Raw genomic sequence first — 25,067 nt, 5'->3', positions numbered from 1 at the left:
TCTGTCTGCACGACTGGGCGGCAGAGGAAGTGAGGACACACATGGATCTGGCCGTTCATTGGACGCAGCCAGCGTGTTGCTGTGCATGGGCAGTTTATCACGAGAAGTTAAGCCAACTTTGTCAAGAACGGCTAAAAACTATATTAATGTAAACCAGTAAAACAATACTGTGGATAGCAAAACATTCTTTATTGACAGGAATATTACAACAATGACAAATCAAAATCCTAGTGCACTCGACTATCCTCCAAAAACCTTGATTAAAATCCCCCAAACACCCTCAATGAATATAGCATATACGATTTCAGAATTACAGAGTTAATGTGCAGCAAGGAAAGCATCATGTTAATCATGCCACAAAGCAGTAAATACCGTGGGAAGTAGGAAAGGAAGGGAAGCCAGACGGACATGATCGATTGCCAAAGCCATACAAAAAAAAGGAGACATCCATAAGTGGGAGTATTTTCAGATGGCATCGATATCAATGTCTTCCTCCTCCTTGTTAGGCTTGTCTGGTTTCACAGTTTCCACCTTAAGTTCGCGGGCAGATGACGAGTACACAACCTAGGAGGGGGAGACAGACAGCATGAGTGTTATATGGGAGTCAGATGGCTGAGCGGTGAGGGAGTCGGGCTTATAATCGGAAGGTTGCCGGATTGATTCCCCATCGTGCCAAATGACTTGTGTCCTTGGGCAAGGCACTTCAACCTACTTGCCTCAAGGGGAATGTCCCTGTACCTACTGCAAGTCGCTCTGGATAAGAGCTTCTGCTAAATGACTAAATGTAAATGTTATAAACACGCAATCCAACTGAATTCTCAGTACAGCGCATATGAAACACTGCAGTTCAAAGTAACCATCCAACTAAAGAGCCATTCAAGATCGGTCTGAGGGAAGTGTCTGCCCATTACCTCTACACTCTCATCCTCCTCTTCCTCTTCCTCCTCACTGCCCTCACTCTCTTCCTCCGCTTCCTTCAACCACTTGACAAAAGGCGCTGCCTTGGCATGGATCTCTTTGGCAAGTTCCTTAGAGACATACTTCTTTGACACCTGACACGGAACAAAGATAAGATTAGGGAAACATTATTTTAAGAGTACACCATTTTTTTTTTTACATCAGTGTACTGTTTAATAATTGATATGTATATGATGCAGTCCTGGCTACCTTCTCAGCCCAGGCCATGATGACGTCCTCCTCTAACAGGTCAGCATCGTAAAGGGCTTTGAGCACGATGGGAACGCGTGGTAACAGCTGCGTCTGGTGTAGCTTCACCAGACACTCAAACCCTCCCAGCAGGTACTTCTGGGCCTTTTTGTTGTTGTGGCAAAACTGAAACGCAAGGAAAAAAAAGCTAGCAAAGTTCCTCGAGGCACATTCAATGACAACGCTCGGACCAGATGCGAAAGTGGTTTGATCAAAACTTACTCTCAAGAAATGGCGCTTGTATTTCTTGATCTGGTCTCTGATGTTTTCGTCGAAGAGGAGCTCACTAAGGATCAGGGGGCCCATGGCCGTCACATCAAGACGCTCTGCTTCTGCCAGGATCTCCTTATCCGCTGCATCAAGAGCACAGTCTTCCTTCTTTTGCTTGAATATGAAAAAAAAAAAGTAGCCTTTGTTAGAAAGGATTTTAGTAAGGCAGAACGCAAGAAGCTAGCGAGGCCATTGCAGATCTGAACATTCAACTTTGGCATCCATTGCCAGTTTCAATGACACTTCAAAAAAGAGCAACTCACTTTCACAAAGTTATAGAACAAGTTGACCCTCTCCTCCAGGGGTTTCTCCAGGTCCTCGCTGAGGGTCAGGTTCTTGGCATGGTCACTGATCTCCTCCATCCTCCGTCTCTGAGCTTCCTCTGTAGTCTCCTCTGCCCAGTCCTCGTCGTCATCATCACCATCCTGACACCCGAGACACAATGGGTTTGGACAAGTGTTAGCAAACCGAGAATCTTGGCATGTAAAAAAAATTACAATAAAAAAGGGAGGCTGGTGGCAGTTTGTTTCTCATCAAACGTATACCTTCAAAGCCAGACTGTGCCAGAGCTGCCCTGCAGACCAGGTACATACCACAGGGTTAGGGGCATCTATGTCATTATGGTTCCCAGCCTCTCCGCTGCCAGAGCCGTTCTCCTTGTCCTTTTTGCGAGTCTTCTTCTCCTTCTTGACTGCGCCACCCTCGGTTAACTCTGTTTAGAAAAAGACACAGGGTACCCGTCATGCCATATGAAAAGATGTGTTGTTGTTGTTGATAACATTAATTATTGCACTGTGGTCAAGACAAAGTTGACGTCTCAGGACTCCCAGTCTTACCAGGTGGATTTTTGAGGATGAATGTGCAGAGCTTGTGTCTTGTGTCTAACATGCCACGGTATCCACAGGCCTTACAGGAGTTACCAATGGTCTGTTTCCTGGCATTGACATGCTGTCGAGTTTCAGTAAAATAACATTTTAGTTTATATTTCTCAAGTTATTACCATGTCAACACGGCTGTAAATTCCAGAGTATTTACCAGGTCAGTCTCGGGGTTATCACATTCGGGACACAGAACAAATTTCCTGATGAAACCGTCAAGCATGTCTTGTAACTTGTTTGCCTCGTGGGATCCATTGACGATGAAACGGTCATTCTTAGCATCAAACTGGGTCTGAGCACCAAGTTCACAACCAAAAAACTTGGTTGGATCTGCAGAGAGATTAAGATATATAACAAATATAACATTTGCTTATCTGGTTATTCTCACCCAGGACAAGCATCAGCTGGTGAGGGAATGTACTGGCTGATAAAAAGCACAAAATGTGATCGGATGGCAGGACTGCTTACATGTTGGAGGCCTATTCAGTGCCTTTGCAACGTCAGTCATGTTGACAATGACCGTCTTGATTCCATTCCCTTTGCCTTCAACCTGCCAATATATATAAAACATATATACAAATACAGAACAATTACCAAGTCTTTTTAATAATTGTATCATGTCTACACACGTACAACAATGTTTGAACGTATTTGAATCACCCCTACACACATTTTTACCTAACATTACCTTGGCAATCAGACGGGGCATCTTGTAGCGATAAAACTGGTCTGACACGCTGCGGTTGACGTTGACAGACATTTTGGCTGACTATTAGCTCTAGTATCAGTAAGATAAAAAGATCTTGTAAGGGGATTTTTCGGGATCTTCTGTCTGGAAAAGAGGGGATGACATAAACGACTGCAAGCGTGCTCGTTCTCTGACATGAAAAAGTTTTTGCCACTGTGGCCACAAGCTCCTTGCTTGAAGGCTAGGTTTCCCCCACACAGGTTCCAACAGCTGCGCAACAGCTCTATAAAAGAAGGAAAGCATTGGCATTAGAGTATGCCATTACGACTTCTTTAACATTTACATTTTCCCTCTAGGGCTGACGTCTCGTGTACCCCTATTTCGGTCGTGATGACCCCTATTGGTGTGCACATTAATCTCCGTCCACATTCCTTAAATACATGTAATGTCAATGTCTTCGCTAGTTGAGTGGATAAGTTAGCTTGTTAGCTATAGAATCAGGCTACACAATGTGCGAGTCCCGGAAAACATTATGGAATTCGCATGACATTCCTTCAATTGAAAAACGTGTTTCGCAGTAAACGATCGAGAATTAGGGCCTCCATTGCTAGCTAATACAAGCTATCATACCTATTGATTTCTAAGCAGCTAGCTATGGTTAGCCAACTCAAAATTAAATGCCAAATGCATGGTCGCTACTTATGCTAACGACATTTACCTAAGGTTGGCTAATACATTACATGAAACGGCCCACATTCGACCCCCGGCGTATCCGAATGTGCTAAACTTAGACAAGATGTTGAAATATATTGTTGGCAAGCTATCTAGCCACTTGGTGCATAGTGCGTCATGATTTATCGAGGTGTGCACGAGAGATGGGAATGGGAGACGCCATTTTGATCCACTTATTATACATAGTCTAGCTAGCTGTGTAGCTAGAATGTCATAATGTCCATAACTAAGTACACGTCGCCTTCATACAATGTTGAGTATACGCAAATGGATGCATAATTCAATCCATAGTTATCCACGCTACTCACCGTTTTCGTAAAACAAAGACATAAACAACGCTGGTCGTCCAAGAGACGCAGTGAAGATTTGTCGATCACTGATGTTTCGTAGCTGGCTGAGTTGTGTTTCAATGAGATATAGGGCGGCAAGCTCTGCGAGGCTAGGCCGGGTACCGAGAGCTGAGCCTGACTGGAAGTGACAAGCCGACAATTGTCACGTTGAACACAGTATTCGGGATGCCCTGAGAGTTGTGGTACCTAAGAACAATACAAAACAAACAATTATTTGTAAGTGAACTATACCAGGCAATGTTACTATCCTGCTCTGTAACCAATGTCGACAAAACAAATATAGATTCGCTGGTCTATTAGCTAGTGCTAGGCCGTTAGCTAGTGCTTGCTAGCTGGCAAACTAGGCGAGCTAGCTCAAGTTAGCAAAAGCGAGAAACCAAGGCTAACTACCATGGTTAGTACTAGCGTAGCGGGGCACATGTTAAACCAAAGATCGACTTTATCCCTTTATCTTCGAGCACAGATACATTATTATTAATTTTACAGCATACAATAAATAATGCGTTAATACAACTATTTCTAGGGAGAAAAATGTGTTTGCTAGCAAGTTCACTAGCCAAAATCATGTTCATCCTCCTCACCTCTCGAACGTTCTGTAGTGCAGTATGTGGCTAGCTACTTGTTGGCCTGGCTACAGTGAGGCCAGCTACGTCACACTTCAGGTTAATAAAATAAGGGGGAGGAGGAGGAAGGGGGGGCGGTTGGTTGGTAAATTGACAGCAGGTTTACTTATTAGACCACACCACTGATAACTGTATTTTTGCATTTGATAATTTATATTTACAATATTATAAAACACAATCAAGTTCTGATAAATGTAAACTCAAATAAAGGTCTGAATGTAATGTGGAGGGTTTGATGTGATCTATTTTTTTAGTCACATTAGACCACATTCCAAATTAATAATTGTGAATACTATTTGGCATAGAGCACTTATAATAATGACAATATTAGTCACACTGAAATCAAAGCTCATTTGAACACTATTTGTACAGAGATGAGGAAAGTGAATTGCAGGTGGATTCCCATTTCACTTCTTTCACATGGGTGGAATGAATGGGGGAATTCGTTTTGTTGGGGAAAAAACTGGTCTGGTTGGAGTATTGTATTCCCTACCCTCACAGAGAAAGTCTTACCTATCGAACCAACAGGAAATCCCGGTGAAGTCTAAGGGACTGGCATGATGCAATTGGGCGGGTCTCATATTGTATATTAGAGGAATGATCGGCCGACTTTACACAAACATCTCTTCAGTGCAACTGGTTGTGGAGGTGATTGTTCCTGGTTGAACATGTTTAATAAAATTATTAAGAAGTTCAAGAAAAGGAAGACACTGAAAAAGGAAGACATCAGTCCAATACTAAGGAGTGAACATGCCTTATCTGCAGACGGTAACATTTATTTGTATTTTATTATAAATGGGAACTTATCTAAAGAGCCATTCCTGGAGATTTCAGGAAAATTTGTTTTTCAGATAAACCATTTATTATTTAACAAGAAGTTGTACCCGAGATATATTAACATTTGCAGTTGCAATCCAAACATGTTCTATGGCAATTTAACACAGATCGATGTAAATACTGTCTGTTTCTGTATTAATGCACATGTTGTTGATTTCATCGATAGGACATGGTGAGACAGGGGATGTGGTGTTTATGAATCCCCATACACAGAACATGTTGAATGCCCAGCAGGCACTGAGCACCTATGGAAGTCCAGAGAAAGTGCTGGGACATTGTCCTGAAGTCATTCCAGGACAATCTGAAATGACTGTGGATAGCATAATTGAAGCTTTTGCGGTCAAGCATTTTTCCAAGGTATCAACAGATGGGGATTTGCAGCTCTCTGTCCACCTGAAGGAGGTCCAGGATGCCATAATTTGCGATCTTTTGAAACTGGTTACGCTGCCGAAAGAAGCTTGGTTTCTGGAGAGTCGTATAGAGTGCTATCATCAGCATATTTTTAAACATTTATATCAGATCCTCCTTCACATTAGGACTACAGAACAGGCTTTCACCCTGTTTGACTGGGTGGTACATTCATACATTAGGTAAGTGTTTGCCAGTTTCTCTATATTTTCAATGTTATTGAAGTAGGTACAGTCTTCAGGTACAGTCCTGCACTTTTTGTGGTTCATGTTGTTTTCATTTGTAACGTGTATAACTGCATGCTCTTAAGGTTCTTCCTTTTGGCACTTGTTTAGTTTTTTCACAATTTTTAGCTGCTTGCAATGTTTGGGACTACCTCGTTGTTATGATCAGTGACCTATGCTCTTTTGTAAAGCTCTCTCTTGGAAGTCACTTTGGATAAAAGCGTCTGCATAAATGTAAATGTAAGTAGTTATTGACAAATGAATTGAGAGAAATTGTGACACAGCATGGTGTTCTTCCTATATTTGTCCAGTGAAGAGTTAAAAGGGCATCCTAACCTCAAGGATGAAGATGAACAAAAACGGGACCTTATGCTCCTGAGCAATTATCTAACACATGCCAAGGAAAAGGTCTTGCCCATTATTCAGGTATGACATTGTGTCTTTGGGCAAGGCACTTCACCCTACTTGTCTCGGGGGGGAAGTCCCTGTACTTTCTGTAAGTCGGTCTGGATAAGAGCGTCTGCTAAATGACAAAATGTAAATGAATGACATACAGTATCATGATGAATTGGTAATATCTCCAATAGCTTCAGTAAGCCTCTAGGTGTCTCTCTCCCTTGCAAATTGTAGGGGGAGATTTCGACTTCACTTACTAGGATCCTTCAGAATGAGGAGTGTTTGAGAAATATCGAGAGTTATTCAGGAAACGAGGAGGCATTTGTCGCACTGTATGTGGACGTGGTCCAGGTACTCTAACATAGCAATTGAGTCACAATGCAAAAATAAAGTTCATTTGTGAAATGTGTACTAACTGTATGCTTGCATTATTTCTCACTCAGTGTATTGATGCTGTGAGGAAAACAGCTTTGAAGATCTCGTCAACTTTTAAAACCGAGGTCGAGGTAGTCTGTTTCCACGAGCTGCACAACTTTATTAAAATGTAGGTGTTACATTTCCTTGTTTCTTTTTTCCCAAAATGTGCGATAAGACAGCATTTGTTTAGGGTTTACTGAACACTGTTGTTTTATAGGTACATATCTGCTGAAAAGAAACATCACCAAAAACAGACCCAAACAGACAAAACCATCTTAATGCATTCCTTCAAGACTTTCAACCACTGTGTAGCACTCAGGTGAGAATGATACATCTCAATTGAACCACCTGCATGACCAAATTATTCCTTTATCAGGTAAAACATGGTTGCATTAATGATGGTTTTGTTCCATGGCAGACAATACGTTCAAACAACTGGCAAGAATATCAACAAACGTCTCTATACTGAAATAATTTCAGCACTTGAGAATTTGGAGGCTTCTGCTTTGAAAGTGATTCTCAGAACACTAATACACCGGACAGAGGTGCGTATACTGTATGTTCAACAGTCAAACAAAGGTAGTTTGAGTTTAAATAATCTCTATCTCGAAGGTTGTGTGTAAAGTAAGATTTCTGCTCCTCCAGATCTCCTTCAAAAGATATTTCAAAAAAGGTGGACACATGGAGAAAATTACTACTGATATTAAAGAACTGCTCGACCCCATTCCAAACAACTGGAAGACTCAAGAGGTATGTTCACATCTGGGAGAAGCTTCAGTAGATTTCTTATACATTTTACAAGGAAACATGGACCATATTTACTTTAACAGGTCTACCTTCTTTTTCAGACAGTAGTGAACAAAGCCTATGAGAGCATCATAACTTTGTACCTGAAATATCTGGTGCAGAATAACCTTGCTCATGTGAGGAAGGCATGGACTGATGTTGGTAAAAGAGTCACTCAGGATGCTCAACTTCTTGATGACATGTTCCAAGGCCTGGTAAAATAATCTCGTAATAACCTGCTTGTTGATTTTTGTGCGATGAAAAGCAGACAGTAGAATCAAAAGTTTTCTTCCATGGTTCTGACCTGAGAATCTTTTATTGTTGTTGCAAGAACCCAAAGATGGAACGCAAGAACCTCATTCTGTGGAACGTGGGAGAGATACTCGATTACAGTTCAATCGATACCGTTAAACTGATAACCGCAAACACACTCAAGGAATGCCCCATAGCGAGGTAAAATACAGTACGCACTCTGTACCAAACAGACATGCAGTTCCTCAATTGATGACGGCCTATCTCTGTTTCAGTGTGGATCTTATTAAAGACTTGCTGCGGTGGTGTGGGATCAGTGGCAGACAGCTTCGAGAAGTGATAGCGGTTTGCCAGGACGTCACGGAGACTCATACCAAACCTGTACCATACTTCTGCTGTCTATGAAGATGATTGAGGCTGAAGCACACCACACAAAACACACACACATTGGTGACACACATATTGGTGATACACACACATTGGTGACACACATATTGGTGATACACACACATTGGTGACACACATATTGTGTTTGTGTTTACAAGGATAAACACTATTCTACAGAATTCCTCTTTTGGTATGATTTGACGTTTTTGTAAGGTTACTTACAGTATGTTAGCATGTTAGAATTTGTCTATTTCATTCCGTTACTGATGTAGTTGTTGTGTATTTCATTGAGTTGAGAAGTAAGGTACACGTATGGATGGATGTTTTGAAATGTTTGTTTTTTTTACATGCTTTTTGTTGTTAAATTATGTTGGATGTAGATTTATAGATAGAAAAGAAGAGATCAAAATCTTTCCTGTAAAGGAGTCATTTGTTTTTTCTGCATTTTTGCAGCCTGGCCTTATTGCAACTGCTTGACACAAACAATAGACCTATTCAGAATGTTTGTAAACAAAGGTTGCCAAGACATTTCCGGGTGGATAACTGTCATCCTGTCAACAGCAGTTGGTATGGTAGCATAGCATAGTAGTTCATAGTAGTTCATTTAAAAGATTAGATTGAAAAGATTAACGTCATGCCGAAATATTGGGGTGTTTGGGGTTGCAATGTCAAATGTACACAGGCATGTCAAGGATAAGGGTTAGTCTAATAGGTATCAAGCCCTATGGCTCAATATAATTTGTTTCCAAAATGTGGGGAGGAAGAATATCAGACAAGGAGATCAGTGCACAGTCTGACTTGTACACTAACATCAATTCAGTTGTGTTGTGACATCAGGCTGAAATGTCCTATAATGGTCCCTAGATGGAGACAAAACAGATCTTATGTTTCAAGGAAACATAAATACATAGAGACATACTGGCTATCACATATTACATAAAGGGAACATACAAAACATACACACAAATATACACATAGCTCATATATGTGCACAACAAATTAAAACAGGTAAAGATTATTTTTTTTTCCAGAGTTGGGAGGTATATCTGGTATCACTATGTGCAGGGTTGGTTAAGGCAGTTAGAATTGTATTCTTTGACTCTGTTAATTGGCACATAAATCTGTACATAAAATTCCTCAGCACAGCATGGAAGGTGGGAACATTATTCGTCACCAACAAATGGCTAGCACTGTTCCATCTTGGACACTTCAACAAGATTCTAAGTGCATCATTGTATGCCACTTTTATTTTATGTATCTTTGCTTTACTGTAGCTGCACCATAGGTCAGCTGTATACAGGGGAGTACAGTATGCTCTAAAAAGAGATGTTTTAACTTTGTCATTGCACATATGAAATTTGCGTGCCAGCATATTTGCTTGTCCATATAATTTACAGCACTGGCACTGTATGTCATCATCATCACAAAAATAATCCCTGATGATGTGGCCCAGGTATTTTGCATTAGCAACTACTTTCAGCTCTTGTCCTGACAAGTAAAAGGAGGGGAGGCATAGCTTCTTGTCCTCTTTAGTTCTGGCAATCATTACAACACTCTTTTTTACATTGAATTTGATGTCATACTGTAGTCCTTAGTCTGAGCAGACTCTAAGCAGTTGCTGTAGGACAATGAGGACCACAAGAGGGTTATGTCATTTTATCTGGCAGAAGCCAGGAATCGAAAGCTAAGATTAATTAAGGACTCATCTCTATTAAAATCCTTCTGTACATTTTACATTTAATACATTTAGCAAACACTTTTATCCAAGTAAAAGTGGTTTGTCACATGCACCAAATAGTATAGCGCTATCAGGGCGGTGAAATTCTACAGCAGTAGGGCAAGGCTCTACACGATATTTCAGAGATCAGAATATAGGACCTCTATCTTAGATCTCCCAACTGTTTTTCCAAGGAAGACTAAACACTAACATTGCTGAAACTCAACACCCATCCTGCTGTGGGCATATCAATACACTCTTCCTTATTGGTCACATCCTTCCTTCCCCTCCTTTCATCTTAAATGACAAAAATATAAAAACACTGTGTATTATGATTCTGTGAGTTTAACCTGTCTAGGCTCGCAATATTCACAAAACATGGAACGGGCTAAAAAAAGTTGAGGATTTATTCGCAAATTTAAGCTCACAGGTAAATTCACAGAAGTAAATTTGATCATTTTACAAATGTAAACTTGTAATTCAAATAAAAACAGCACCTATTTGTTTTATTATTTAAGACATAATCATTAATGTTTTGAAAATGTTCCTATATAGACCACAATACGGCTTTAATAGTAAACACACTTTACATGATAAATATTGCACATACACAAGTAGAAGATCATGGAACAGAAGTGAATACTTTATTTCTCTGATCAGATTACAGAGATGGGAAGTAACCAAGTTCAAATACCGATACTCTGGTATCAGTACTTTACTTCACTATTTATTGTTCTGGTATCAGTACTTTGTTTGAAAAAAAAAAACTCACTTTACATGAGTGAAGTTCTGTCAGATTCAGCTCTGTCAGATTCAAAGAACAGTCTGTATCTCATTTGACCACAATTTGGGAAAAAAAATGATCTTCCCCACTGTAGCTGGACTCTGACCGTCCGTCCAAAAAGGCACTTTTCACCCTGTTCCTGTCATCCTTGCTCAGATTAGATTTGAGGTTCAGCAGGGCAGCAACATGTTTCTCACTGTTGGCCAGAGAGAAGACAGTCATTTCTTTCAACTATTCAATGTATCAATAAGCATTTAAGATAAATCATCTTACACACATTTTATATTGTGCTATTATTCAATGGGATCGGCAGGACAGATTTTTACCTGAGATCAGGGTAGGTTAAAGCCAGAGAGGCAATTTCTAGTTGTAAAGAATTCACATCTTGTAGTTTGAGCACCTCAGCAATGTGGGCCATTGGCTCACTCAGCCAGCTGTGGCTTGAACCCTGTGAACACAGAAAAGCTTCTTACTATGTGCACATTACAATACAACTGAAACAAAATGGGTAAAGCAGTCATTATTAAGAATTACTACATTGATTATAATTTCACACTGACAAATTGTATTTGGGTTTGCTTGTGGCTTTGGGCAAGATTGGACGCGATTTCGCTGTCGACTTTGCTCCCTAACTGCATGGGAAATTGCGTAAGGTTGTATTGGGTTCAAGGTTTGGTTGTCCTCACCTCGCTTAGAAAAACGTTGTGCAGTGTCTGGCAGTTGCCGCACACAACCTCAGCTGCCCTCTCTTGCTTATCCTTAGTCTTCAGTGTGATCTTCCCCTTCAGCAACCTCCTCACATACTCCACGCTCACTTCCAGGTGTAGCCGGCTCATCAGCTCCTGCATGGCCCAACAATCAGTCAACCTCTGAATCTCTCTGTTGCTGCCAAACAACCAATCAGTCAACCTCTGAATATCTCTGTTGCTGCCAAACAACCAATCAGTCAACCTCTAAATCTCACTGTTGCTGCCAACCAATAAATCAGTCAACCACTACATCTCTGTGTTAATGCCAACCAACCATTCAGTCAATCACTACATCTCTGTGTCGCTGCCATTCAACAAAACAATGCATCAACCTCTTCATCTCTGTGTCTTCCTACCAACCAACCAGTCAGTTATTCACTCTGGGTACCTGATGGCAGACGGAATTCAGGCCTCTGAGATCCTTGATGTGTTTCCCAATTCCCTCCAACAACATCTCAAACACACACTCCTTTTTCAGCCAGTCCTTGGTTCCCAGATTGCGATAGGTAGGCTGCACGTGATGTGGGTTACAAGAATAAGAAGGTACAAGATTGTGTCAAAACAAATCAGAACTTGCAGACTTCATTCAAACTCATAATTGTGTCTGTGCATGCCCTACCTTGAGGTCTATGTGTACAGGACTCAATAAGAATTCATAGCTCGATGATTTCATGGCAGCAACTATGGACAAACAAAATTCCCTCTCATCTCCTGAAAAGACATCAGCTCTTTTCTCAATGTAGACCCTGTGTGTGAACATCGATATAATGTTAAATACATTCCTGTATCATTTAGTAGTTTTAGCTACCGCTATTCTGTGATGGTGATGGATGTAGCTTTGTGGTTAAGGCACTAGGCTGCAGGTCATAGGTTCAAATCCCGTCCCTGTACATACCTTTGGATAAAGTAATCTGCTAAATGTATACATGATTGTTATAATACATTATAACATAGCAAGGATAACATACCTCACCAGTTCCACACTGTTGAGGTTAGCCATTACAACAGCTCTGCTGTTTGCTGGGCTTCCCCTGATCTTACACTTTACTTGGACATCATCCTGGAATTTCTTGAAGCTGTAACAATGTTTCAAAGAGTAGGGTTGGATGAAATGCGCATGTGCAGTACTGTACTGGGTTGAGTAGAATGCCAATCGCTTTCTCATGATTTAGTGTAACATTTTTCAACTTAAAAACTTTAAACTACCTGTCCAAGAAGTTCTTCATCAAGGACTCAATCCTGAGGCCATTCTTCCTGTCACCAATAACAGCCTCTGCTGATTTGATAGCCCCGCTAAGACACTGCAGGAATAGAAAAAAAAAGCAGGTGATAAGTAACACCGAACGGATCCTCCCTGAGCGGTCATTCCTCCACAGGTCTTGAGAGGAGAGCAGTGACTGTGTACCGGCAGGAGGTCGAAGGCCAGGTGGCTGTAGTAGCAGCCCTCTCGGAGCTCAGGTTCTGCTCCGTCCCTCCAGGTCTGCTCCTCCTGACTCAGCATGACACCCATCAGTCTCTGCACCTCCTCCTGCAATTGGGAGACAGTTATATTTATTTTCATGCAACTGACACTTTTGATGCCTGGCTCCCCTAATCTTTCATTAGTCAACAGCTGTCTCGCAATGTGATTAAATCTCCCTCTTTTTAAGAGAGTATGGATCTATCCAAGGCAAAAGTGTAATCATTTGTCTTTCATTGTTTATTGTTGTTGTTTTATATTGTTCATGTGTTCAGACTATTTAAATGTATTATTTGTGCAGTGTATTTTATGACCTACATTTTCCCCCTGTCTCTCTGTGCTGCGACAAGCACATTTCCAAGCCTGGGGATTAATACAGTGTCATCTTGTTTACATTTACCTGTTTGAAAGTAATATATTGTTCTTCCAGTGGTTTCATCACTGCCTTTGGTAGCAGCTTTCCCAGCTTCTCAAGTTTGATGTCCTGGATGAATTCCTGTTCCTTCAGCATTCTAACACAACAGTTAGGGAGTTAGTTGTTGTGACCTAGTCCTAGTGTACATGACCTAAAAAGTCGTGTCCTTACCAAGTTATATTATGACACATTGTAATGATCATGTTTGACACAAATGAATATTTCCTTTTTTCTAAATGTTCCTTTCAATAACAAAAAGGGTTGATATCAGTGGTCAAACAAGCCCATTACACTCAATCACTTGGAAGTGCAAATAATAAGGACTCACTGTGGATAGTAGCTATTCACCCATTGCAGGACATAAGAGCTGTCTTTTTCACACAGCACAAACCCCACAATGTCCTTCAGCCTGGTGCCAAAGGCTTGGTGATACATCGACGCATACACGTTGCAGATGTCCATTTCGTGCGGGTAGCAGTCCTTCACAACCTCCACCACTCTCAGAAGGTCGTCCTTCAGACGCTTGGCCATCCTGACGATGTCCTTCTGCACAGAGGACAGCTTCTCCGTCCCCTGCTGCAAGGGGGTGATGTCCTCGTCGTCCAGACGCTCCTTCACCATGCCCTGGAGAAGAGAATGGTGAAGGGCACTGCAGCGGCGTGGTCTCCATGTCGGAGGATCCCCACTCTGTCTGCGTTCCTCCCATCTCCTGTCCTGTTCTTCCTCTTGCTGGATAGCTTCTACTGCGGACGTTAGAACTTCTGGAATGTTCTCTGGATTGAAAGTGTTTCGCAAAGCCTCGTTGATCTTCGCGTAAAGGGCTTCCCAGTCCCTGGCAATGTGCTTCCCCTCCTCTGTCTCCTTCGTGTTCAGCTGTCCGAACAGGAACTCCTCTCTTGATAGCAGCTGCTTCCCAGCAGTGGAGAGGAAACCTCTGTCAAGGTTTTGCTGGAAAGTAAGCACCTCTAGGGACAGATACATTTGATGTAACTTGTGTCAAAGCTACACCCAATCATAGATAATGAGAGGAAAAGGACCATCCATATACATAATTACAATAAAATAAGGTAAGACAAGCTTCACATTAAATATTCTCACCCTTTATAGGAGCAACAGGTGCATCCACGATATTGCTCTGGCTCTTCAGTCGGAATTTCTTCGGAATTCTAAACGGTGTCCCTGAAGTTAACATTGAATCGGATGAAAAAGGAAAAACCAGCTTCATGGTCTGTTCCTGAGTGGTCGTTTCGGCTGTTCGTACGTTTATTGTTGTTGGCACATCAAATTTCAACCAATTGCAATAGTTTGAGTCTCCGCGGTTCTGAAAGGATGTCAACGTTTGTGTTTAATCTCTCACTGGCTGATTAAAATGTAATTATCTAAACTACGGCAACCTATATAAAAGTAGTCCTAGTAGTCTAATGATGTTCTTAATTATTGTTTGCAGATTGATAGATTGCCATTTGCCAATACTGCATATCCCACAAATCAGAGTATGTCAAATAAACAGTAAATTATCAAGGCTGGGACTGTCTACGTTCGTTCGGTCAACGGATAAATGTACTCCCCGCAGTTGAAGCTGAAGCCTGCGCATCTTTTTATATCTCAGGCAGTAAGGGCGTTTGATACAGGGGCGTTACTAGCCCCCGAAATCGGATCCGTGTGGGCACAACACCTCCCCATTAAAATGTAATTATCTAAACTACGGCAACCTATATAAAAGTAGTCCTTCTGTAGTCTAATGATGTTCTTAATTACTGTTTGCAGATTGATAGATTGCCATTTGCCAATACTGCATATCCCACAAATCAGAGTAAGTCAAATAATCAGCAAATTATCAAGGCTGGGACTGTCTACGTTCGTTCGGTCAACGGATAAATGTACTCCCCGCAGTTGAAGCTGAAGCCTGCGCATCTTTTTATATCTCTGGCAGTAAGGGCGTTTGATACAGGGGCGTTACTAGCCCCCGAAATCGGATCCGTGTGGGCACAACACCTCCCCAATTTTAATGTACCGTTAAGATCAGTGTAGACGTTGTGCAGCTGTAATCTTGCTAGGCTAAACACTGGCCACATAGGCCTTCACTATTTAAACTGGGACACAACTCAGCATCTGAAACGAACATAGAACAACAATATCTTCATCTTTGAAGGGGTCAGCTTATTGAGAGCTGATACAATTTGGAAACTGTTGAGTCCTGTGTTATTAACAGCTTGTAGAAAACATTGTGTTGCTTCTAAACGGCCACCAGTTAATATATCTATGGTAACATCTATCAATTGAAAAAGGGAAGGCACAGCCGATTTCTTCAATAAAGAAATACAAAACACCTATATACATGACCTACATAGGTCTTGAAGCTAAATGTTGGTCAGATAAATAGGGTATCCTCCATACAATTTGACATGGTTCACAAGCCTTTTATCAGCACAGTAATCCTTGAATTCAAAGTTAGGCGATTTTAATGTCCTTACCTATTTGTCTTAACTTTGTCCTTACAAATGACTGATTTTTGGAATCCATTGTTCTATGGTGTGACTGCAGCAATGTGTAGTACGATTCCTCCTTGCATCCAATGCTGAAGTGGTACACAAGCTCCACAAAAGATGCAGCCCAGCTCCTAGGATCTTAACAGCTGTAGTAACAGCCTACCTGAATATAGACTACAGACAGCGAACATTTCCGTTTTTATGTTTAGACAGAGGTTATCTGTAGATTTCGACCAGTTACCTGCTTCCTCTGTTATTTAGAAGGTGGGGCCTTGTGGTTGATGGTGAGATGACACAAAAAAAGACATCCTATGTGCATGGCCTGGTTTCACTTTAATTCTTGCATTCACTGTATTGAACTAAAGTCTACAAAAGAAAGAACATCATTAATCAACATCTGCTTTTGTAAAATATTTACATCAGATTACATATTTGGCAGATAAATTGAGATTTAATATCAATTTACTGTAACAATACACATACAATTAAATCGATTGTGAGAACCGGCAGACTAATAAGCATACAGCATCAAGATCTCTTAGGTTTGCAATAACAACACGTTATTTCTCTTTATAACGGCTAAAATACAAGTTTACTGCTGCTTTACTGAGGCACTGTTCTCACAGCCCACAGAACCAGCCAGAGAGACTGAGCCTTCCTGAAGCAGTCATCACCCCCCACAGAGCCAGCCAGAGAGACTGAGCCTTCCTGAAGCAGTCATCACCCCCCACAGAGCCAGGCCTCCAGGTGAACCAGGCCTGCCCGTGTGCCGGTGTGTCGCTCAACTGTCAGGCAGGAGGAAGGAGAGGCAGGAGAAGGGCATGTCAGCCAGACAGTCAGTGTTCATTGGGGCCTCTATGTGGGCGAAGAGGGAGTGATTCTGATGTCCCGTGCCGCCCCGAGCCGCCGTCAGCTGGGTGAGGCGCTGCAGGATGGCCTGCTTCTCTCTGCCCCGCATCACTCCCCTGAAGTACAGCACCGCGGCCAGGTGACTCCTCCTGCAGAAGGGCAGAGGGCGGGAGAGGAGACAGCATGACGCGCGACTTGGACCTGTGGCGGTCCGCTTTGAAAACAACACAGCTAAACACTTTTGGCTTAGTTTGACACGTCACTGTGTCAATAAAAGGACTATTGGGATAGCTTTAGCTTATCCTTACATCTGCAGCTGTGTTAAGGACACACTTGGTTAATTGTTGTTGGAAATGTCCACTGTGTTTCTTGTCTTTCGGAACAGGCACTGTTTGGTGCTTAAATGTTTTAGGCAAATTAACTACCTGGGTGCTGAATATATAACGTATGCATCTGTATATACACAATACATATCATCATGGATTGGTCATCATATATTGGTCCTAGGGTGCTTCCACAGTCCCAGCCTGGACATTCCCCTGACATACTCCAACACTACCCTCCCCCCTTCTCTATATGTTTATACTTGGTGTAAACAAACTGAGTCTACGCCCTCAGCCATGTTCCCTAGTGATAGTTAATGTGTGGGTCTGTGTTTTGCTTCTACCTGATGTCTGGATAGTCTTCAACCAGAGGCTGAAGGTGGTCTTTAATGTCCCTCTTGTTTTTCTGCCCGATGATGTCACACAGATGGTCCCCTATCAGGTGAAGCCATTCATGGTCTGTCTTCTACAGGACAAAAAATACATCTGATATTTCATTGTTTATTCTTTGAAGGTTTATAGATGTGGATGGGTATTTCAGCAGAATCATGGCGTTACAACTATCCTAAGAAATATCTGGTAAAAAGATTTGTTTTTGTCAGTATAGACGTCAGTTGTAGGTAGGCCTGAATGAACTCAAAAACAGACAAATGGGTTGGTTTGAGTAGAAAGGGTTACCATGTCTTGGAACAACTCTCTGAGCTTAGACCACTGCCCCCGCATCTTTTTTGCCGCTTTTTCGTGCTTCCTGTTTTTGCACGAGTAGTTGTTTTTCATCAGTTGCGACACATATTCCTTCACCAAATGGTAGTGCAAGTTGCTCACCAACATCTGATGTAAAAGCAGAGGGCAGGAATTGACACAATATAACTGAAAGAGGAAGCGGAAGGATCTGTAGCGTGCCTGCTCCTTTACCCTTTCCCTTTCACATGATTAATCTTCTCCCTCATCAACATATCAACTGTTCTCCCTTCCTTCCTTCATTCCCTGTTTCAACACTTCCACGGCAGGCTATTAAACCTTTTCCGCTCATGAGAACAATACGATACATTCCTGTAACATCCATCAAGTCCATGTGAGTCATGATGACAAGGGGCTTTTTAACAATGGACAGCCAAGACAAGCACATACCTGGACAGGGGGAGATCTCATTTTAACACATTGCTGGAACAGTTTTTCCGTCCGATTGTAGAGTTCCTGGAAATCCTCGTCTGCAGTGAGCCACTTTCTGGTCATCATCCTCCTCAGGAAAGGCTGGTTGAAAACACATCATGTACTTTTTATCAAGTCATCATTCAACCCTTTCATTCACTTTGGAAGCAAGACTGGAGACCCTTGTAAAAAAACAAGAATTTGTCACACGCGATCTACAAAGTAGCCAGGGTCAAAAGATTCTCTCTCCATCCCAGGGTCTCAGATCAAATCAAATCAAATTTATTTGTATAGCCCTTTTTACACGCAAGCATGTCACAGAGGGCTTAGGGCTCAGGACTCCAGTGGAACTAGGCTTTATCGGTTACATAAAGCACTACCTTTGTCTCGTTCTTGAACTGGTTCTCCAGACCCAGCACAAGTCTTTGGACCAAGCCATCTGCTTCTCTGCTGAAAAGATCGACTTGTGTGGGGCAGCTGTCTTTGTAGCTGTCCATGTGCTCCCTGGAGGAAAGCAAACATTGGAAGGTGCAGAGTGTGAATACAGATTAGTATACACTTAATACTAAAACAGGTTTACACTGTGTTCTCTGAACCATCAGAGCTGTATTTTACATGCCAGTAAGAATGAAGCTTCTTGGAAAATGTTAGGATGAGGGAGATGAGTATAATAATTGTCTAAAAGTTGAATGTTAGGGACACTATGGTCTGTGATCGTAGACACGACTGGGAAGATATCCACACTACCACAGAAAGAACATTGTGCTGAATGTGAAAGAGCAAGGATAAAGAGGTTTGTGTCCCACCATCAAGCGGCAGCGGATGAGCCCCATTGGGGTGGTTCTTACACAAGGCTCTGGTTCCCAGAAACCATGTGATAAGTCCAAAACATAAAGCAGTCAGTGCTGGCTTTGATACACACACTGTGTGTCTGTGTGTGTGTGTGTGTTTGTATGTGTGTGTCTTTGCTCGTGTTCATGCCGGTGCTCGTCTGATACTCTTAAAATCAAAACCCCCTTCACTTGACACGTTGAGAATGTTACTTTCACTTTCTGTTGCCAATTTTGGAAAGTACAGATTGGCAGGCAACCAGCACTTCAAGCTGGGAAAATTATAGGGTGAGTGTTTGCTTTCGTCCATGAAATGTTTGACTTACTTTAGAGCAATAAAAGTGTTGATGTAGGTTATCTGATAATCCACACCCAACATGTTCCCTCTCAGACTGTTAAAAACCGGTTCAAACTGGAACTCAAATCTATGGAGAGAGATGGAAAAATAAATAATTATATATACATATATAATATATAATAATTATATATAATAATTATTATTATATATATATATATATATATATATATATTAGAATATACATGTAAGAAATATACACGTAAGAAATATTCTGTGAGGGAAGAGATTTCCAGATACTGTTTCTGGATCAGTTTTACACAAGATTGAAGAAGTCCACATTCATCACTCAACTGTAACAGTTGCTCAACCTGAAATGTTCCAATATTACTTAATAAGGAAACAACCAGTTTCACATGATAACTGAACAATATGATCAGTTTTTTGTCAGGGGGCTTCTGTTATGACAACAAAATAAAGGGTTTCCTTCTGAAACCTAGGTACAGAAATGACCATACCGTTTAGGGAACTGTTTTAACTCCGCAAAGCAGGCACACAAAACTCTTTTTTCCAAATGGACATCAATCTTCTTGGTGTTCACAGCATTGCTCTGCATTTTCTGTGGAAAACATTACATTAATTAGAATGCATGACATTGAGAAAGCGGTACAAGAAAACTGTGGTGAAAACAGCCATGTTTCTCCCTTGTGGACATATAGTGCTATTGCAGACTTTTGGAGGTATCTACCGTCCAGATGTCCATATGAAAATGAGAGTAGAGGTGGCTGTCTTCATCGCTCTCTGGAGCAATCCTGTTTTTCCACATTTCCTGGTCTTCAAGTTTCAGAATCCTGCCCAGAGAATCTTTCATGTCCTCCTAGTAGATAAGACACAGACAATTCACAGAAGGACTACGTTGACAATCTGGACAAGGCAGAGCATGGGTGGGGTTTGGCACAACACAAAAAAGACCCCCGTCAGGCCTAACCACCAGAAAATCTGAACCAGTGAGACCATTTTGGTTTTAGATTATAAATCTATTTGGACTTGTTTCTAGTAAAAGTGGCTTATCTACTTAATTTAAGTAAATTATATGTACAGTACCAGTCAAGTTTGGACAATGTTGGAAAATTTAACAGTCAAAAACATTTGACTGGTATCATACTTCTATGAAATCTGAAGTAAACATTTATTTCTGCACTGCCACCCTTATTTACTTGTTTAAAGCTTTAGAAAGCTCATACCAAATATTTTGTAAGTAAAAAGATTTGATAGGGCAATTTTGTAGTGTGTGTGTATATAATGGGCAATTTTGTAATGTGTGTGTCTATAATGGTGAGATCTCTCTCTCGCTTGTTGATCTCTCTCTCGCCCCACCATGGGGAATCCAATCCTGCCCCTCACCTGAACTCTCATGCAGTATATACTCTTCAGTTGTTCCAGGAAGTCTTCTTCCAGGCAGAGGGCTGTGTCCTCTGCCTCCATCTCTGGGCACAGAGACAGGCTTCCCATGATCCTCTCACTAGCGAAGAGACACAACACAACCATTGTCCGCGCCATCAATTATCTCTATTTTCATTTGACATGTATGACATTTGCGTGGAAGTGCCACCTCATTGTAAAGTGTCACAAAGGTACCCATAAAACAAATCCTAAGCCTTCAACAGAACATTTTTAGGCTGGGGGTCATATCCGGGGCTGAGCAGTTAGGGAATCGGGCTACTAATCAGAAGGTTGCCGGTTCGATTCCAGGCTGTGCAAAATGATGTTGTGTCTCTGGGCAAGGCACTTCACCCTTGCCTCGGGGGGAATGTCCCTGTACTTACTGCAAGTCGCTCTGTGTAAGAGTGTCTGCTAAATGACTGAATGTAATGTAACGATTCCGGACTGCGTGTTTTCCCCTTCCAGATGAATGGTAAGGAGGGCTCACCTCCCGTAGCGATGGATGATCCAGTCCAGCAGAGCGTAGTAGTCCTTCAGGTCCGTCACCTGCTGTAGGAGCTTCTTCAAGTGTTGGCCCACAGCCGCGTGGTAACAGCTCACGTAGGTGCTGAACACGTGGAAGCTGGGTGGGTACGAACCCTGGAGGTCCCTCTTCACGTTCTCCAGGTCCTCCACTATGGTCTTGCCCAGTAACCCCAAGTGGACAGCCAGCCAGGAGGCATTCAGCTCCCTTCCGTCCAGGTGGACGCTATCCAGCTTGGCCTGCACCCCCTCGCTCACAGCCTCCCTCCAGGCCCCCCTCCAGCCCCCCGGACCCACAAGGCCCCCGGGATCCCCCTCCCTCCTCTCCTCCTCCTGGATGATACGGGCCACGTCGACCAGAAGCTGCTTATAACGGGACGGTAGGGAGTTGGAGTTGCGTGCGATGCTCTTCACCTTGTCCAGCATAGCTCTGTACAGCAGGTGAAGGTCCTTCTCCTTCTTGGCCAGCTCCAGAAAGGAGGCCTCGGCCGAACACTGCTCCTTCTCCTTCTGGAACTCCAGACGCAGGGAGAGCAGATTGAGATGGGCCTCCTCCAGCACCTCCATCTCGATCAGCTTGTTGATCTCCATCACTGAGGAGAACACAGAGATGAAGGACGGGTTGTGATACTGAGCTGAAATGATAAGCGGTGGGAGTCAGGTGGCTGAGCGGGTAGAGCATCGGGCTGGGGGGTCGCCAGTTCAATTCCCGGCCGGTGCACATGACGTTGTGTCCTTGGGCAAGGCACTTCACCCTACTTGCCTCGGGGGTAACGTCCCTGTACTTAGGTGTTTACGTCAGGCCTAAAACATATCTGGAGGTCTTTGTTGTCAAAACAGACATATAACAGGACATGGGGATATAATGGGACTTAAAGGTAAAAAGAAGGCAAGCCAACATTATTTGTATTTTGCTTATGCTTTGTTGTTTTATTAATATATTTTTTTCTGGGATTAGAGTAGGTAAGGGTTTGGAGGTAGGTGGGCGAGTGAGGAACGGCTATTTGTACTTTGCGGGGGAGGGGGGGTTGGTGATGAGTCTATATCCATAATCAATGTGATTAACGATTAAGAGGTAAAAGCACAATACAGGTGTATGAGACTTCACCTGAAAGGGGTGTGGGGGGGATTTCAGGGAGGGTGTATGATTCTGTAATGCCTCTCTCTCCCTTCTCCACCTCCACTTCCTTCTTCTCAGCCGCGGGGGCCTCGGTGACAGGTTGGAGCTGCTCTTTGGCAGTTTTGTCCTTCTTATTAAGCCGCAAGCTCCTTCTTAAGGAATCGCGCTTCTTTAGAAGAGAGTCCGTAAAGGCAGAGCTGGGATCTGTGGACAAACGGCACGTAACAGAATCACACAACATGTAAACCTTAATGAAAGTCGTCCGATGTTTTGTTTTTTTTTGTGGGGGGGGGGGGGGGAGGGGGGTTCAGTAAGCAAACTGAGGAAAAACTGTGGAGAGGGTTTATACCGGAGCGGGTCCTGGAGTGTCCAATTATTTTCTGCGTGGGGGAGGAGCTCTCTGAAATGTCACTTTCTTTCCTTGGGAAGAACCCACCAAGAGTCTTCCGAGGAGAGGTGAGAGGAGAATCAGCATTAGAACCTTATCAAAGAGAAAAGGGGGAAAGGGTATACACACACACACACAGTATTAGTGTTATTCTATGACAACTCAAGAGGGTTCTTTTCCTGTATAACTACCTGGCTGTGACCTTCTTTAATCGCCCTAAGCCTAACCCCGCCCCAAAACAATCAAGATTGGAATGTCCGACATTAAGTCATGATGACAAACTCCAAGGTCAGTTTGGCTGAGCACTGGTGTAATGCACAAAACTACAAAATGAAACATGAAATATGTCTCCTGTATTACAATTCTTGAAGCTTCCTTTTTACACGACCTTTGGAAGCCACTTCCTTAACAAAGACGTCGTTTCATAACAGTTTTGTGTCAGTCAAGAAAGGAAGCAAAACTCAAAAAGAACTTACTTGGAGAAAGGGGTGGCTGGACCTGTGTTGGAGAGGTGATTTCAGGGTCAATGTTCTGCATTCCCATTTCAGTATTCAGATGGTCCTTTGGCCGTTTGAAGTTAGGTGACAAAGGATTCCTCTCTGGTGTTCGTTTGAAGCTCTCTCTGATTGACTTCAACATCCCCTGTTTCTTCTCCTTCTCACGGCCGTCGGTTTGGACCCCCCCATTCCGCTCCTTGGCTGACCTTAGCCTGGACTCTCCGTCCTCCTCCAGGCCCTGGGTTTCACTCACCTCCTGCTCGCCAGACTCACCCATCTCTGACATCACGTCGGCGCCTAGTATCCAACCTCCCTGGTAAAACAGAACACAAAAATGTCGAAGCTAGAACGTTTAAATACATTTAAAAAAAGTGGAGCAAAGAAGTGCCTGTGCATATAGACTTAGTGCTGACACAAAATACCTGTTTTTGGTTTACTGTTGCACTAGTCATCGCGAGCAGAGACACAGGGTTTGTTTACTGACAACATGCTATTTTCTACAGATAGCCAGTGTGTGCTAGTGGATATTAACCCATCATATACCTTTAAGATATTTGCAGACTATTATCATGTGGATAGGCAACAGCAGAAAACCACTTCACCTTAGTAAACAGTGTCCATCACCATTTAATATTACGCTATTGTAGAAATCAATGGTAGGCTACTCATGAGACTGCACTGCAGACCAGCGAAAGTGTTTAGGTTAAAATGTTCTCTACATCATTGTTTAAACAGGTGTTAGGGAGTTGGGGATATCCCATTGCTAACTTGTTTGAGGTTTTAACAAGACTACGTGTTCTTTCTCAGTGTCAGAATTCGCTTAGAATGGCTCAAGTGCTAATAGTTTATTCCAACAAATAATCCTGCTGCCCGCCAAACAGTTAGCTTTCACAGATTTTTTGGGGGAGAGATTAAAGACGCCAGAGTAGGCTTAAGCACAGATGGTGCGGTTTATCGCTTTTTTTAAATAGCTAGCTAGCCTAGCTAACGTTACAGCTCAAATCTGTCATTACAGAGCTAGCTAGTAGCAATAGCTAGCAACTTTTACTGTGTGAGGTAGATAAACCTTACCTTTGTATTTGTCAATATAGCTCAAAACATAAAATTTTAGCCCCTTTTCCCTCTTGCTTGAAGGGCAGCAACATACAATCCCATGTACATCGTTAATTGTCATTTTGGGAAGATAATCCAAACTCATAAAAACCTGCATTCTGTGCGCAAGAACGTAAAGTCACCGGAAGTTGTTGACTTGGCTTTTGACTTGCAATATGCGGAAGTGATGTGTGCACAGTGAGCGTATGCAAGTTAATGCGGAATCAACCAATGACGGTAACCCAACGCGGCCACAGGTTGGTTGGGGATTGAAAATTACAAGCTTATTTCCTTTCTTAATATTGTAGTCCTAACACTTTTGCGTTCTCATGTCATAATTAACCCAAGATTGTAACATGCTCAATTAATCTGTTGAATATAGGCCGCAATAACCGTCATAGCCTACTGTAGCTACGCAATGGTTTACTCTTTTAAGTTTTATGGTTGTATCACGCAAGGATCACGCAAAGTTCACGCTCTGCCTCACTT

At 42.4% G+C, this 25,067-nt stretch overlaps 4 protein-coding genes across 7 annotated transcripts; 1 reads left to right on the top strand and 3 right to left on the bottom strand.

Moving 5' to 3' along the window:
* Positions 1–168: 168 nt before the first annotated feature.
* Positions 169–4,781, bottom strand: LOC146300073 (eukaryotic translation initiation factor 5-like). The gene is made up of 12 exons (XM_084680021.1): positions 4,706–4,781; positions 4,083–4,310; positions 3,043–3,325; positions 2,823–2,904; positions 2,512–2,684; positions 2,313–2,424; positions 2,070–2,188; positions 1,740–1,901; positions 1,429–1,590; positions 1,168–1,332; positions 912–1,052; positions 169–564 (listed from the first exon to the last, which is right to left on the bottom strand). The coding sequence occupies exons 3-12, from the start codon at positions 3,112–3,114 to the stop codon at positions 466–468; spliced, it is 1,287 nt and encodes a 428-aa protein (XP_084536147.1). The 5' UTR covers positions 3,115–3,325; positions 4,083–4,310; positions 4,706–4,781; the 3' UTR covers positions 169–465.
* On the top strand, positions 4,306–8,877 carry LOC146300072 (exocyst complex component 3). Of its 3 annotated transcripts, XM_084679992.1 has the most exons (11): positions 4,306–5,515; positions 5,751–6,174; positions 6,528–6,642; positions 6,847–6,963; positions 7,056–7,156; positions 7,247–7,348; positions 7,448–7,574; positions 7,675–7,779; positions 7,878–8,030; positions 8,147–8,268; positions 8,343–8,877. In XM_084679992.1, the coding sequence occupies exons 1-11, from the start codon at positions 5,416–5,418 to the stop codon at positions 8,470–8,472; spliced, it is 1,596 nt and encodes a 531-aa protein (XP_084536118.1). In that variant the 5' UTR covers positions 4,306–5,415; the 3' UTR covers positions 8,473–8,877. The 3 variants fall into 3 exon arrangements, with proteins under 3 accessions (XP_084536118.1, XP_084536127.1, XP_084536134.1); XM_084680001.1 differs by lacking the exon at positions 4,306–5,515 and having other exon boundaries at positions 5,550–6,174; XM_084680008.1 differs by lacking the exons at positions 4,306–5,515; positions 5,751–6,174 and having other exon boundaries at positions 6,353–6,642.
* A 1,916-nt stretch (positions 8,878–10,793) lies between these two features.
* On the bottom strand, positions 10,794–15,447 carry LOC146300071 (tumor necrosis factor alpha-induced protein 2-like). 2 transcript variants are annotated; one of them, XM_084683293.1, is made up of 11 exons: positions 14,677–15,443; positions 13,907–14,543; positions 13,564–13,675; positions 13,110–13,232; positions 12,911–13,005; positions 12,673–12,780; positions 12,324–12,450; positions 12,093–12,215; positions 11,642–11,797; positions 11,282–11,403; positions 10,794–11,151 (listed from the first exon to the last, which is right to left on the bottom strand). In XM_084683293.1, the coding sequence occupies exons 1-11, from the start codon at positions 14,801–14,803 to the stop codon at positions 11,004–11,006; spliced, it is 1,878 nt and encodes a 625-aa protein (XP_084539419.1). In that variant the 5' UTR covers positions 14,804–15,443; the 3' UTR covers positions 10,794–11,003. The 2 variants fall into 2 exon arrangements, with proteins under 2 accessions (XP_084539419.1, XP_084539420.1); XM_084683294.1 differs by lacking the exon at positions 11,642–11,797 and having other exon boundaries at positions 14,677–15,447.
* A 934-nt stretch (positions 15,448–16,381) lies between these two features.
* On the bottom strand, positions 16,382–24,693 carry exoc3l4 (exocyst complex component 3-like 4). The gene is made up of 14 exons (XM_084679978.1): positions 24,558–24,693; positions 23,466–23,799; positions 22,951–23,082; positions 22,590–22,805; positions 21,447–22,074; positions 20,921–21,038; positions 20,265–20,393; positions 20,035–20,135; positions 19,548–19,646; positions 18,772–18,895; positions 18,371–18,493; positions 17,918–18,070; positions 17,584–17,705; positions 16,382–17,065 (listed from the first exon to the last, which is right to left on the bottom strand). The coding sequence occupies exons 2-14, from the start codon at positions 23,770–23,772 to the stop codon at positions 16,849–16,851; spliced, it is 2,469 nt and encodes an 822-aa protein (XP_084536104.1). The 5' UTR covers positions 23,773–23,799; positions 24,558–24,693; the 3' UTR covers positions 16,382–16,848.
* Between the last annotated feature and the right edge of the window lie 374 nt (positions 24,694–25,067).

Source organism: Hypomesus nipponensis, chromosome 3, assembly GCF_054491055.1.
Source record: "Hypomesus nipponensis isolate SF chromosome 3, ASM5449105v1, whole genome shotgun sequence".
In the NCBI taxonomy this organism is placed as follows: domain Eukaryota; kingdom Metazoa; phylum Chordata; class Actinopteri; order Osmeriformes; family Osmeridae; genus Hypomesus; species Hypomesus nipponensis.
Note: the sequence above shows the minus strand (reverse complement) of the source record. Positions and strands in the feature narration are given on the sequence as shown.